The 15,939-nt window shown below is 42.0% G+C and overlaps 1 protein-coding gene across 1 annotated transcript in view; it reads left to right on the forward strand.

The window, feature by feature from the left end:
* Positions 1 to 15,939, forward strand: part of snd1 (staphylococcal nuclease and tudor domain containing 1) — a 181,060-nt gene that overhangs the window by 17,671 nt on the left and 147,450 nt on the right. Inside the window, exons 6-10 of the mRNA XM_034133336.1 lie at positions 264 to 355; positions 1,318 to 1,476; positions 1,573 to 1,679; positions 2,121 to 2,211; positions 8,472 to 8,576. Of these exons, the coding sequence (XP_033989227.1) occupies positions 264 to 355; positions 1,318 to 1,476; positions 1,573 to 1,679; positions 2,121 to 2,211; positions 8,472 to 8,576 (554 nt within the window). The remainder of the gene's footprint in view (positions 1 to 263; positions 356 to 1,317; positions 1,477 to 1,572; positions 1,680 to 2,120; positions 2,212 to 8,471; positions 8,577 to 15,939) is intronic.

Genomic DNA, 15,939 nt, shown 5'->3' on the forward strand with positions numbered 1-15,939 from the left:
AAGAAGATTCAAATAAATTCAGATTTCCATTTATTGGTCTGACCCGTAAAAATGAAATAAAATGAATTGCCTCGGGTAAAGTTTCCCGAAAGTATGAGATATAAAGTGTTTTTCTGAATCTTCCAGTTTTCACATAGCGTTTCCCAAGTATAAAAGATTAATTTAAGTATATGCTCTGACCAGCCCACAAATAAGCAATTGATTAAAATTGGACACATCGTACTCTCCCTCTAACGCTGTGACATTCTCATCTCTCCCTTCAGCCATCATCGAGCATGTGCGTGACGGCAGCGTTGTTCGCGCCTTGCTGCTCCCCGACTACTACCTGGTCACCGTCATGCTGTCTGGAGTTAAGGTAACCAGCACTCACCTGCAGAAACTACACTCGGGGAAAATGTAAACTAATGTTTGTCCTGAGACTACAGTTACCATAAATAGATAGATGGATAGATACTTTATTCCTAAAAAATCATTTTGTCACGGCAGCAGTGTTGTCAAACATTACACATGAGTGAAAAATAATGAAAAGATATTGTAACATTAACAGCAAATATATACAAAATTACAATAGAAAAGACATACTGTATATCACTAGAATATCTAAGAAATACACAATTGAAAGAAAATACTGAATACATTTGAATAACCTACAATATTCAATTTCACTAGGCAACAGAAATGTATAGAAGTAATAGAAATAGTGAGAAAATGAATAAATAAATACATAAATGGTTTATCATATGTAGATTCTTCCACACCACTTTCACTTTACTGTCACAAAATATAAAACTCAACTATTTAAAGGTGTGTATAAATACATATGCTAATAAAAAATACATGTATTTATACAATAATGGCTCATTTGTGCCCAGCTTTTTAATCTGTGTTTGTGCTACTAGTGTCTTATGCACTAAATATCACCATCAAACTCTTTCACCAAGCCCAGATAACTCATCTTTTCTCATCTCCCACTTAAATACATTTCATCCATTTCAAGATGTTCTTTGTCCGTGTTTCAAAGGCTTGTCTGCGTCTGTTGTGTTTATATCTGTCTGCTGTTCTGCCACACTGAAAGGACAATACAGATAGCAAGTAGCGCAAGGTGACATCGGTTGAAAGTGGATAACGGTACTTCACAGAAAAAACTGATGGTATCAAAAGAACGTTTGCACAGAGAAATCTCCTAGAGGCGCTGGTTGACTGCTGGGAAATTCAGTAGAGTACTAAATCAAGGATGTATTTTAACACTGCTTTCAAAAGATCTATTGACAAAGGCATGATCATTCCTGCATTCATTTGCGTTTTCCTTCTCCCCAGTGTCCCACAATCAAGCGGGAAGCGGATGGTACGGAGTTTCCAGAGTCATTTGCAGCAGAAGCCAAATTCTTCACCGAATCCCGACTTCTGCAGAGAGACGTTCAGATCATCCTGGAGAGCTGCCCCAACCAGATCATACTGGGCACCATTATGCATCCGGTAAGACTCTGGAGGCAACGCACGTTTGTGGGAGTGGCCGTTCAAATGAAGGCTTTTCTGTCTCATTAATTACTGTTTTTCCCCCCGCTGTGTCAGAATGGAAACATTACAGAACTCCTACTGAACGAAGGGTTCGCCCGCTGTGTGGACTGGTCCATGGCCGTCTACACCCAGGGAGCCGATAAACTACGTTCTGCTGAAAAGTACGACACTTTAGGCGTACACAAGAAAATAGTTCATATCATTATTAAATACAGACGTTGCTTAGAAAGGTGTAGAAACTAATGCAATGACACATCTGGTTCAGGAGATCACTGTTTTATAAGACATAATAAATAAATAAAGCAGTTTCTTGAGGTATTGAAAATAATTGTGTCAATTAAATGGTATGCAAATATATTCCACCGCTACTTCAGATCTCCCTCTATTGCTCTACTGCATTGATATGCACCCCCTATAATCATCACTGTAAGGACTATAGGCTAATCATCTCAGGATGCTCTTTAATGAGCCTTTGTAGCTTTTTCCAGCCAAATGGATAATTGTTATTCGCTCGATTAAGCCCTTCATGTCCTATGTATTTCTGGCTGATCTTGAGGACGACCACTGATGATGATTATGTGTTTTTTTTTGTTCTTTGCCAGATCTGCTAAAGAGCGCAAGGTCCGCATCTGGAAGGACTACGTGGCACCCACAGCCAACATGGACCAGAAGGACAGGCAGTTTGTCGCCAAGGTGAGGTCCTCATGTGGCTTTTATATAGGCTGTGTCCCTTGGCACTTTTCCTTTGGCCCCTAACATAATGTCTTTCCAATTTGGATCATTTTCCCTCCATTGAAAGTCCTAACATATCTTTGAAATTCAGGGAAAAATAAGTGGTAAGGTATAAAACCCACATTTTCATATCTAAGAAGCTGGAAATGTGAAATATCTTGGAACTAAATCTTCCTCTTCTTCTAAAGTTGCTGCCAATTAATTTTCTGTTTACCCACTCATGGTTTTAGTTACTTAAATATAATGTTGGATGGTTTAATCTATACCAAATAATCATAATTCAAAAGTTTTTCCTTAATGTTTTGTGTCAAAATCTAAATGTGTAAAGTAACTAGTAAATAAATACGTAAAATAAATGTATTGGAGTAAAAGTAGTGATAAATGAAATTACTCGGGTGGCGTACAAGTACCTTAATGTGTGCTTAAGTGACGAGACATTGGGTGTTTCTCAATCGCGAGTAAAGCTGCTTCAGAGCCACTATTTCAAGCATACTACGTCATCGAGTGCCGCCGAAGTACTGTTCCAATCTCCAGCATACTTGGAAATCTACCGAGCCCGGCGTACTCCGTTTGGAGAAATATCGAGGCTGCACATGAGAAGACTCCGCGGTCTTAAAATCCCCACAATGCTTTGCGCACGGACCAATTTCCCCAAATCTGTGACGGAAAATGTAAGGCGGGGCCTCTCATATGACGCACACCTGCACACTTGCTAGCCTGTTCCACTCTTTGTTTTCCGAATGCCAGGAAGTATTCTTGCCTCGCTTCTGAAGCAAGATGCTCGGCAGACATGTGCTACCAAGCAAGCGTACTCGCGATTGAGAAACACCCATTGTCCAGCGTTAGCTTCAGTGCTAAGGCGATGTTTCCTTTGCTTCCATCACTCCATGTTCACTGTCCACTGCAGCATTTCCACTTTTTCTCCCAGCACTGCAGCACAAGCAGAGCCACTTTAAGGCTACTAACAAATAATATCCTCCTGACGCCTCTATTTTCACATCTGGACCCCCCCTTCTGAATAAGACTAAAAAAATTGCTTCACTCGGATGCTAGGAAGAATGCTTAACAGCAACCTTGAAGCACTCCCCAGTCAAATTAGGGCCAAATCGCTGGCGTATGCTGTAGCAGCAGCACAGAACGACCCCCAAAAGCCAAGAAGTGGAGATATTAGCTTTGGAGGTTATTGGCCAGGGCTATGGGGAAGAGAAGTATCCTTAATATCAAGTACACGAGAGGGCACTCCCTCCTAGTTGTCAAGACCCATTAGCTCAAATCAAGTGAGATGGACGGCTTGATACATTTTGGTAATTAAGTTTAAGTGTGAGCTGACGTATTAAAGTGTCCACATTGTAGCTTTGATATAGTATAGCAACCCTTCAAAAACAGCTTTAAATCTGTTTCCCTCTGTGTGCATTTTGATGATGACTTCCACTCCTCCTTTTAGTTGATTTTATTTTTTCCTAGGATTTCAAAAGTTTAATACCTCCTAAAGTTTATCTTTTGTCTGTGTTTGCTCCCTCAAGACCCTGAACTTTTAAGACCCGGAGAAATTCATGGCTAGCCCGAGAGTTACATAAAAGGTGTTGCTTTGGAAATCTGCTTACAGAATACATTTGATAAACTGCACACGCCACAAAGAAGGCGCCAAAAGAAACTGTGCATGTATATTTTTTCCTGAGTCAGAAGCAAGAGGCTAGAGAAAGGATAAAACATTTATAGTATCAGTGTGAGCCGCTCTCAGATCTCTCTAAACCCCCTCAATAAGAGAGGGATGGGTGTGGGCAGTGGTGGGGTGGGGGAGTATTTGGTGCTGAGCTCCGGAGGGTGTATGAGAGAGGCACAGAGTTAGGTAGATGGTTGAAAATGAAATAAAAAATGTGAGTTCTAGTGATATAGGGAGACTTAGAAGGAGAAGGATGAAACGACATGAGAAGTGAAGTCGGCAAATTATCAAGATCCCTGAAACTATGAGCGTCCTCTCCCTCTGCAGTTCCCTTTATTATTTTGCTGCAGAACTGCACTGCCGATGCCTACACCTAAACCTCAAGGCACTTTTTGATCTCTGCAGGATGCTTCTCTGTCCTATTTCTGCTGCTCTCCCCCCAAAATGCTTCAGAGGAGGTGTTGCTGCTGCTGTTTCTTCAGATTATCACCTTTAATAGTAAATGTAGTTTATCTAGCAGCATAAATGTGATCTAAGATTAGGGATAGGACTATATTTGTATAAAAACACTCACAATGGTAATCATAGGATATTTTCATTATCCTGATAATCGAGAGTATCCTCACAAAAGTGACTTAAACAATTATTTTGCTGGCTATCATGATAGAAAAAGTAATATATTTTTTACACAGAAATTAAACGTGAACAGACTTTCACAATGTTAATGTTATTTATTAAGAAAAGTATCCTTTATTTATTCAAGTGGGCCTTATTATTTAAGATTAAGGTACAGTTTGTTTTTCACTTAAAAGGTTTTTCCCTAATTCATAGCATCTGTTCTTTAAAATGTAGGATAAATGGATTGCACTATTTAATACATTTTAAGCATAATTTCTCAATTATCGGGATAGTTTTATACATTTAAATTATTTTGGCCAGACATAATCGTGACATTAATTTAATATATCATCCCATGCCTTTTATAACACGGCTTGAAAACTTTGAATAGAGCATCGTGGCGCCAAACACTTTTAGTTAAAAGTGTCCAGATAACAGTTGTGATGGAACCCGGGGGCTGACCCTGCATCAGCTTGAGCCACTTTAAAGCTAAGAACATATTGGACAGGCTAAGGTTACTCCATACTTGTCCTCATGACATTTGTCGGCACCTAATACTGCAATGCACCGACTCTCCCAGGGACACATCTATCCATCAATCCCATCATCATACACTCCTCTCCTCGTCCACTCTCCTTTTCACTTCTTATTATCTGAGTGATGGATAGAGTGGAGAGGCAGAGCAGGTCCAATCCCCACAAGTCGATCCCGCTGATGCATCCTCCTCTTTGACTGTCTGGTCTCTCTCTCTCTCTCTCTCTCCTCCCACCTCTACCGGGACTGGAGATGTAGGCCATGCCCCAATAGTCTTCCTCTCTTTTCCCTTCCCCTTCCATACCCTCCTCTCCCCTGAGTAGCCATCGACCTGTGAGGTGATGGATAAAAAGTGACGTGGTGTGAACCCCTTCACCAGCCTCTCATCACCGGCTCCTCACGAGCACTGCCACTGTTGCTTTCAGGCCAACCACATCTGTCAGAATATGGATTTAAAAAAAACTAGTGGTGTTTGAGGATTAAATGACAAGTAGCAGTAGTTGGCTTTTTTGGGAAGCAGTTGTCAAATATTGTTCTACCTACTGTATCTACAGTAGGGTCATTTTTGTTGCACAACTTTTAAGACATCACAGGTCAATGTGTTTTTATGCCAAACATCCCAAAAATAACAGGAGCATTTTGAGGGGACTTAATCAAATATGGCAACAACTTGTACTTGGACTCAAAAATGAAGGTCGAGATCACACCTCAAAGGCAAATGATGACAATTCCACATAGATCTCTAACGTGATAAAATGATGTCCTTTTAGAGGAGACACAGATGTAAACTGTAACTTGAGTAGTTGGTGGAGGCATGCAAAATGTACTGATGCTTAAGAGCAACTAGAGGTCTTGTTGGATGGAAAGAAAAGAGTACCCATAAGGGTTAAATAGAAACCAGTGGCATGAGGGCCTCTTGGCTGTTATGTAGTGCATGCCCCAGTTAAAATAAATCAGACAGAATGGTTACAAGGTCAGACGGCTTCTTTGAGAAAAGTCACTTTTTAGAGGAAGATGATGAGAAAAGGGTAAATTGGCCCGTGCCCCAGTTAATCAGTCGAGCCTTAAGGTGAGAAAGTCTCAAGAGATTATTGTCACCTTTCCCGGGAAAATGTCCTCACGACGCACTTTAAGATCAACCCGCACCCAGCTGATCGCTAACACAACCAGTTTATTTGAAACTTAGTGACAAATCATCTCCATTGGCACTGAAACTCTGCCATAGGTGTTGTTGCTTTTGAAGGAGATGATCTGACGGGAGTAATCAGTAAGTCTTGGCCCTGTGGTTAAAACCAACCTAATGGATTCCACTGCCAGTAGCCACGGTCCTCCTTTTTCTCCGTGACTGATCTTGGCCACTGCAGATGTCATGTGAGCCACGGGCAGAGGGTGGCAGCAGATCCCCACCTCTCCGCTATCAGATCACAGCCGTGAGTCACACTGCCTGCTCACTCGACCCCTCATGGCAGCTACTTTGCAAATACTTTTTACGCTATATTTTCCTATCTATCCCCCATCTCTCCGTGCGCCTCTGTTCTCGTGATATTTGCAGAGAGATTACACTCTGGCTCGCTCCATCTTCCCGCTCCCTCCATCTCGGCGTGTTGATCCGTCCTCCCTTCGCCTCTCTCGTCTCGCCTCCTCCGGCTGATAATTAGCCAGTAAATGCTGAGCCATTTTCCTCCTTGTCCTGCCACATTCTCCCCCTCTTGCTCTTTATTTACTCGGGCAAGCCACTAAATGACCTTGTTACAGTGTGAATTTGTGTAGGCTGGTGTGGATGTGTGCTCCCCCCCACTCATGCACCTCTCCCCCCTCTCTCTGTCTCCCTCCTGCTCCCTATGTCTCCACGTCCCTCCCACTCAGCTCAGTGATTAGTATATGATGTATTTTGGCTGCTGTGGTGGGCAGCCTATTTAGCATGTGGGCTGGTCTAATTTCTGTTCCGTGGTGGTGAATTCAATGGCAGTCAGAATTAGTTTTCATAGAACAATGAATCTCCCAGAGTGTAATACACTTAGATTTGTGTCTGCCATATCACAATCTGAGACTCTGAAAGAGGATTTTCAATTGTTTTGTTTTTCTACCACACAAATGCCCACGCGGTCCAATTCCTGCTCCAAACCCGGCTCAGACCTGCATCGCTCTCTTGAAGGACTTCAGCTGGAGCACAGCCTACATATGAACCAGTGTTTGAGTGATGACGAGGCCATTTAATGCACATGTGGGTGGCAACATGTGTAGGGCGATTGATTTCTCCGTCTCTTGCAAGCGGCCTACTTAAAGGCTCTGGGTCTGGATGCCTCCTCCATCTCGGTCACATTATAGCCCCAATCTGTCTTTCTCCTGGGACTGGCTCTGGCACATAGAACCGCGCATGCATAGATTGGGTTACACATGTGTGGCGACTTTCTTCATTTGGAACCAACACCATAGTAATCAAATCAAACTTTATTAATATTGCACTTTTCATACACAAAGGTAACTCAAAGTGCTTCATGAACAAACACATACACAATTTACAAAAAGTCAAAACAATACTTTTTCCCTTCCCAGGTATAGCCAGAGTAACACATAGCTTTGTGATTAAAAAGAATACTTCATACCAACTGAATAAAACAGGAATAAAACAAATGAATGCATACATTCAAATACAATACAATTCAGTTAAAAGCCCATATAAATAGTTTAGTAGTTCAAATAGTAATACACTTTGAGCTAACAGGAGTAACTTTGAATATCCTTGTTCTTCTTCTTGCTATAAATTGTGGTTGCTTGAGAAATCGCATTTAAATGCCAAACCTAAAGGAGTCTGTGTCTTTGCAGTTACACTAGTAAAGGTCTCCAGAACCAAATGCTGCCAGCCAGTTGTTGTGCAGAGGGCTGTGTGACGCTCCAGCGCTCTGTCTTTAACAGGATGTTTGTGTTTCTAAAGCTGTTTCTCGTGCACTCCCCCTCCCCCCTCCCTCCCGGTGCCAATCCCCCGGATAGCCGAACGTCCTCGCGCTGTCCTCCAGACCTCGCCGGCCTTCTGGGATGACTTAGCCCGCTTACTCACTCAGTCACTCAAGGATCACTCTCTCTTACCTCTCTTTCAGTGGCTCCCGCTCGTGACAGCGCACGATCTGCACTGTCACTCCGCTTCCGCCTTTTTGAATAGATCTCTTCCTCTCCATTTATCCTTTACCTGCTCCTTCACTTCCCATCTTTCTTTCAGTCTATCTGCTCACTCACTCACTCAAAATGCAATGCCAGTCTCTTTCCTCCAAAGCCCTGCATCTGTTTTAGTTTTCTCCTGAGGGATTAACATGTGTTTTGGACCCTTACATGAATTCTTAAGGTGCCCTGCCATTTTGTCCCTTCTGTATTTATATAACTAAATTGCTCTCTTCATCTGTCCCTATAGGTGATGCAGGTGCTCAACGCTGATGCCATGGTGGTGAAGCTCAACTCTGGAGAACTCAAGACCATCCACCTGTCCAGCATTCGGCCCCCCAGAATTGAGGGAGAGGTACAAAAACACTTGTCTGTCAGTCTGCCTGTTTCTATGAGTGTGTGAGTGGCTACTTTAGTGTAATGCATGTGTTCATATGTGTGAAAGTGTGGGGTCAACCACTTCATCAGAAGCTCACAGAGACCACTCAAGCCCCTGATGTCTTGACAGAGTTGGTTTATTTTCATTTAAAGTCAAACACAAGCTGTTTACATATCTCTTAATATGTATTCATCTCTTTCCCTCACACATTAGTCTCGTCTCCCCCTAAATGACCGTGGGAATCATTTTGACCACTTGGTGGCGCCCCTCTGTTGGGCCACATGCAAACACAGTGAGACACTTGCACACACCCAGTGGTTGCAGCACTGCAGAGAGCGAGGCACATTGATTTTTTTTTTCTTCCTTTCCCCTCCACACTCCCATCATTTTTCTCAGAAGCACTTCAAGACGGTGAAAACATTCACATGCTTACATACACAGTGGAGATGTATATTAATCCACATACTTTTGCACTCACTTATGTAAAACTGCTTGTATGTAATAACATTTAGACACAGAAGTCTACTCCCCAGCTCTGATTATGTTCCCATTCTTCCAAAAACACCATGTATTCAATTTTGAAAAACATGTTTCTCGCTGATTGCTAAGAAGAAAAATGGTTAATTATTCTTAGAATTAGGCCTTACTGGTATTGAAAGGCCTTAAGTAATAATTTAACTGTCTTGATAATTCTAGGACATGAAAGTAGCTTTATACAAATCATTTTTTTGTGACATTTCATTCTGGGAACTCAATCATTTAGTCTATTTTGATAAAACAATGATTTACTAAAAGCCTCTATCATTAACGTCTTGCTGATCGTGATAGCGGACTCGTAAAATTGGTCTTAAATTGCTTTGGTGTGGCATTTAGAAAGTCTTAAATTTCCCTTGCCTTTAGCTGTAGGAACTTTGAAAAAGAGAAGTAATCAATTTTCATTTCTCAATTACCCTTGGTGTCTGAGTCCTCTCAAATGCTATAATTTTCTAAATAACAGACTCAAAATGTCTTCAAATGTCATTCCCATCAATTAGAAAGTTCAAAACAGTAGTGATTGTTCTTTTTGTCAAAGAGCTCGACTAAAAACCTCTTCTCTCTTTGTTTAACACGTCTGTCTGACACCATTCCTCCAGTCAAGTGTTTACTCTAATACCCTTTTAAGAGCAAGTCTTGCATTTCCTCGCTCAAAGAGGTTGTTGTGCTTCTGTGTAGGAAACAGCTGTAAAAGTCCAAATACGGAATGTCAACAGCACTTCTGTTTTGATTGCTTTCGTTTTTATTGACTCCCTTCCCGCATGTCTCTTCATTTGATGGTGTACTCTTTGCTATCTTTTTCCTCTTTACTGTTTTCTAGTTTTTTTATACTCTAACCTCTCCCTCCCTCTCTCCCCTGGTGTCGTTAGGGCCTCGCATCATTAAGAGACTGCTTTGTATCTCTCCCTCCCTCCTGCCTCCCTTTTCCCTCCACAGTCACTTCCTCCTGCTGTCCCCCCCCCCCCCCCCCCCCCCCCCCTCTGGGTGTACAGTACAAGCCGTGGTCAGATTGTTGACCTGCACCGCTGCCCTTCGTGTGTGTTTTATTCTCCTTAGCTCTCTGCGGTTGTAACAAGCTTGTGGGCAAAAACATCTCCCTCCACTTTGTTTCTCTGCCCTTTTTCCTGTTCCTCGTATTTCATAGCTTTTCCCTTCCTACTCTTTCCTTAGATTCCCTTTTTTTTTTCTTCCATACTGCTTTCTGTATTCCCACTCTTGTGTTTGTCCCTCTCCTCATATTATTCCATCTGTCTGTCTCTCAGTGCCCGTCTGTTTTCTGTCTGTCGCCCTGCACCAGATGCTTCAGCAGTATGTGTTGTGTGCTTCATTACACTGGTGTATGTTACAGGGAGCCCGGGAGAGGGAGCCCAGATGTGAATGTTTGTGTCTATCGGAATTGGTGTTATATTGGCTCAGTGTTGTATCGCTATTTCTTGCTCTTCATGCATATTTAATTGCTCTTGTTTGGATGTGTGTGGGACTTTCATGTAAATAACCTGAATATTTATCAAAATGAGTCTGAGTGCCAGTTCCCTTGGCTAGCACAGTTAAATGTGCCAGCATCTGGATATGTTATTATGAGCCCTGTAACAATAATCTAACATCCATCATGGACTTGGAAGATCATGTTCAAATTGACTTTGTTATTGGTAACACTTTAATCTAACTTTTTCACTGGTGCATTATTAACATAGTATCAAGCTAAAAGGGACATGCAAATTTAATTCTGCAGTGAAATCATGTCATCAAAAGTACTAGTGTGCTTTTATCATTTAATTAGGACATGTTAAACAATCAAGTCATACCCAGTGCTTTCTTTAAGGCAAGAGAGACATTTTTGAGACGGCAGGAGGACATTTTTTCAGTCTTTTTACTGAAATATGTTGCAGCATTTCATGTTTTGATAAGAGTTGTTTACACTGCAGCTGCTGGTGCTGTTTGTTAGCTAGTTATTTCTGTCTGTAAAAGGCTGCCTGCTTGCCTGAATGTCTGTATTGCTGTTGGCCCAGCTTTGAGTGTTGTCGCTATGGCAGCAATGCAGAGTTGTGATGGGTTTACTGCAGCTTTGATGAGCCCATGTACTGTAAGGTAGAATAAAGGAAGCCAGCAGAGAAGCCAGCAGAGAAGCACTGAAATGTCTCTGATATATATAACTTCAGGGCTAAACCCCTTCATGTGAATCAGCAGGTTGCACAAACACATATTTCGCTCTGTAGTCTGGTTGCTAGCGCGGTGAACCTGGAAATGTTGACCCCAATACCCCAGTACTCCAAAGTTTTACGATATAAATGTATAGTACGTGTCCCCAGCACATAGAAACTGACGGATGCTAACTTGCATGTGTTGGACAATTGCACAATTCGCATAAATTGCGTTAACATTAATTAGCATTATAGCCTTTTGTAGACAATAATTAAAACATGGCTTGGCGGATTTTGACAATTTTGGATTGGTTTTGGGGGTAATTGAAGATGCAGAATCCATTTCGGACAATTCTAGGATCTAAAATGTCAGTTTTAACCAGAAATTGGACTGATTTTGAGGAATTTTGGATCGATTTTCAAAACTGCCATTGTTGAGTGGGATCCCAATAGGACTCCAGGAGCTGGCGACAGGCTATTAGTCTTGAGGAGTTGTTGCTTTAATCACAGACAAAAAGCTTAAACCTTACTCATATTTACTGCTAGGTCCTTCCAAATGTCATACTCATCATCACACACACATACTCTTACTCTACCTTACACCTGCTTATGTTACACACACAACTACACACTAGTAAAGTCATTAAACTTAATTGCTACTTGTACAACCCATTTGAAAAACATCTTAAACAGCCCACGTTTAAAAATAAATCCCCGATTGCTTGGTCCGGACGAAGGGTCAATTTAGTCATTGTTTTATGGTCATGCATGGAATTTAATGTCCAGTTTCATTTGCCAGCTGGACTTGTGTCCGATCACTAAATTAAGCAAGTGAGCTGTTACCTTAGGCGAGCAGGGAAACCTAATTTCATGCCCTGTCTACGCTCCATTACATATGAAGATATAGTAGTTCACATTATATTATTGGAAGCTATTCTAATCTTTGCAACTGTTAATACTTACTGTCGTTACTGTCGGTTGAACTATTTTTAAAGGCAATGAAATGTATCGTTTAGCACTTCCAAAGTATTTGTAAAGAAGAAACACTTGCCAACCATGGCTAACAGCTGTGGGGTTATGCTTTCTCCAACAAAGAGAAATAGTGCACATGGGAGAGGCACAAACTGATTTTTGAGAGGTTGTAAGCAGCGGGATGTTTCCTAGCTCAGAGGTCACAGCAGGTATCTCTCAGCCACACGCTCTACACACTCTGACATCATGTTGGCTAACACTGTCACGAGCGTACTTGCTTCTTGCTTACAATGCAGCAGACAGACACAAAGACAGCGTCACGGTTTGCAGCACAGCTCACACATGCACACACACACATAGGGACATGCTTGGTTAAGCTGCGTTAGCCAATGTCAGGAAGCATCTTGGAAATTGGCATCAGCATGTGCACAAACATGGATTTCACACACATGTGATGCATGCGTATACAGAGACACTCCAGATGTGCGCAGGCTAGCTCTGTAGCCCGTGTATGAACCAAGGCATTCTCCAGAGAGAACACAAACTCAGAAATGTGGTATTGTGACAACTGTGTGCGTGTTGCATTCTCTAGAGGTCTTTAGGGATTCTCTTGCGCCAGTTGTTATTATTATCACTGTCTCGCTGTATGCGTCTGCACTGGGTGACCCTGCATTCTGCAAGCAAGGCCATTTGTCTGCACGTGTGTGTGTGTGTTTGTCTGAGTGTGTACTGTTTGGGGGGAAGTGAGGCTATGTGAAAAACTGTTCCTGCCATCCTCTCCTCTTCCGCCCATCTCCTCTGCTTCCTTTTGTCCCCTAACACCAAACACATCCCCCCCCCCCCTCTCTCGTGACCACACTAATTGTACTCAGACTGGCAGATTGGCGGACCAATGGCGTGTGTCTACAGTAAAACGTAGAACTTCCTCTCTTCTCATTTTGTTCCCCAGTGTTACTGCTGTGGCACATCTTCAGATGTGAGTTATTTTGAGCTTGGGAGTTGGAGTCAGCTTTTTCTTCTACTCTCATCCTCTTCCCTCTTTTTCTTCAACCCCCAACCCCTTTTATTTGTTTTGCTCTCATGGGCAGCAGGACAAACCCAGCGTAAACACGAGTAGAGATGTCAATGCCACTCAGTGACTCACTGTAACACCTACACACTCACGATAAACGTGTTTGGATGCATTCGTGTGCATTGCTTTAGCCTTGTCTCGAGTGTTTGTGTGTGTGTGTGTGTGTTTCTTGCATCGTAATACATCTGTGTGCTTGTGTGGTTTAAGTAGGGTTAAGGACAGTGCTGATGGAGCACATGGAGAGGTCAACTCACTGTCCTTATATAAGGCAACAAAATGACTATGGCTCATCCCCAAGCTGCTCCATACTGCCCTGCCTACTCCTGTAACCTCTGCATGTGTGTTGACTTTGGAGATGATTTTAGTCGGTCCTCTTGTCTACTGCTACTAGCTACCATAACCCATGTATATCTCCCTGCGTCTTTCCCCCTCAGCTTTTCTTCTGTCTGTCTTATTTTTACTTTCACATTCATTAGGCTTATTTTTATCCTGGAACACTGCACACTTATTAGCATTTTTGTAAATACTGCACAGGTTGGAAAAGTCTGACAAAGTATGTAGGCAGAATTTGACAATTCTCACATCTTCATAACTATGAAGTACTTCAGAGTGTGTAGATGTGTCTGGAAGGCATGTCACAAAACAAATGACTGCATATTGTCAACATGAATATATATGGTTGCACAGCTGCATTTTTGAGCAGTTGCTATACAGTAGTATGTTTTGGTTACTTGTGTCTTTACATGACAATGAATTCAATTCCAAATCTGCAATTGCAGTCAAGACATCAAGGTCTTAAACAAAGGCGGTAGAATATGGAAATAAAAAACGTGTTGTAATGCTGTTACTGTAGCACAGGAAGCTCAATGAAAACGGAGTAAAACAAAAAAGCCGAATGCTGTCAAATAAATAATTGACTCCATGTCCAGCAAAAAGAACAATAACATCTGGGAACTAAGTGCAAGTCGGACCGGTAGGAAGATAACTAGGCAACAAAACAACATGTGGAAATACATTTACTTTTACCAAGGCTTTGGAGAATAATGGAATTTTGGTTCAATCTCAAATTTGTGTAATACAGTAAGATCATTTTTGTGTCGAAAACCATTAGCACTTCAGAACAGAATCGGCATGCAAATGTCACCGTAGTAATAAGCTCTTTGAAGTGTAATACTTGATCAAAATGTGATAAATGATGGGGTACAGTTTGACAAAAGCCAGTCTTTAAACAGACGGTCCCATCTGCTCGCTACTCTGAAATTGCGACAGTGGCTTCTCGATTCATCCCCTCGCTTTGTTTTTGTCCCTTCCTTCCCTCCACACTTCTGTCCCCATCCTTCTAATCCCACGTCTGACCGTGTGTGCTCTCAGCGTGCCCCTATCCTGTCATAGCATGCTTTGACCTCAAGTGTGGGAGGAGAACCACACGAGAGGAGGGTCTCTCCCTTTGTGATTCACTCCTGCCTTATTGGCTGTGGCGAGGCAGATTGGTACCCAGTATCCCTCCTCACTACTGGGTGGATAATTCTTGCCCAATTGCAGGGCTGACACTGCTGGAAAAACAAGGACTTGCTTGTGGGAGGGAGCTATATAAGGGATAAAAGATCATATTAAAGTTGCATTTGAGAGGTTTTGTCATAAGCACAAAGGTAAAAACACCATATGAAATCAATTTGAACTGGTTAGTCTATTTTATGCAGTGTAAGCTGAGCACATTCCATTTGTGATATCAATAGTTACATATATTCAGAGGTTTTTTAACAGACAGCATTGCAGATATTCCAATACTGCATCACTGTCTGTCTGCAGGCCCCGTCTTACCGTCTGTCTGGGTCAAAAATTAGGAGGGCAACATATTGAATCGCAGCTTTACTCACTGCCTAACCCCCCTTTTTATTTCCAAGCCATTATTATTCATGAGTGCACAATCAGAACATGGCCTGTCCCAGTAAATGTACCTGCACCAGCCTGGAAGCAGCTGAATTGAGTGTCTGTTTGTCATTATGGTGCTACAGGTAATTTAATTATGAAAACCCAGGTTCCCTCTGTAGTCTATTGTGGGATCAGTTCCAGTCGTTTTTAGTAATGACTTATTTGTATTCTGGCGTATGGACAATAATGCTGTGAATGTAAGGTTATTCGATTAGATAAATTAGATTTTGTATTGTAGTACCATAACCAGCTCTTCCTTCATGCTCTTGCTCCTGGTAGTGTATGCCTTCTGTCTCTCTTTCTGACTTTCTCTCCCTCTCTCAGCCTCAGCCCTCTGCATCCATTTAATGTTTATGCATGCACGATTGAGTTATGTTGTTAGGCATACAGTAGTAAATGTAAAACTGTTTGTCTGAGGCTTCTAGTGCACTGCTTAATCAAAAAATAATGTCCACTCTGTCTGGGATACACACACTGCAGTGTCTCAAAATATACGTAGGTTACAGACAAAATAACACACAGTTAAATGCAGATGTAAATCCAAGTTCCAATACTGTACACTCTCCCAACTCCACCGCCGCACATCAGGAGGCATGACATGCTCCTGAGTCATGAATTTACCCTTAAAGTTCCAGGAGCTGCAAATGCTTCCAGCAGCAGCAGCAGCATCCACACATTCACAGCCCCG

This window comes from Trematomus bernacchii, unplaced genomic scaffold (genome assembly GCF_902827165.1).
Source record: "Trematomus bernacchii unplaced genomic scaffold, fTreBer1.1, whole genome shotgun sequence".
In the NCBI taxonomy this organism is placed as follows: domain Eukaryota; kingdom Metazoa; phylum Chordata; class Actinopteri; order Perciformes; family Nototheniidae; genus Trematomus; species Trematomus bernacchii.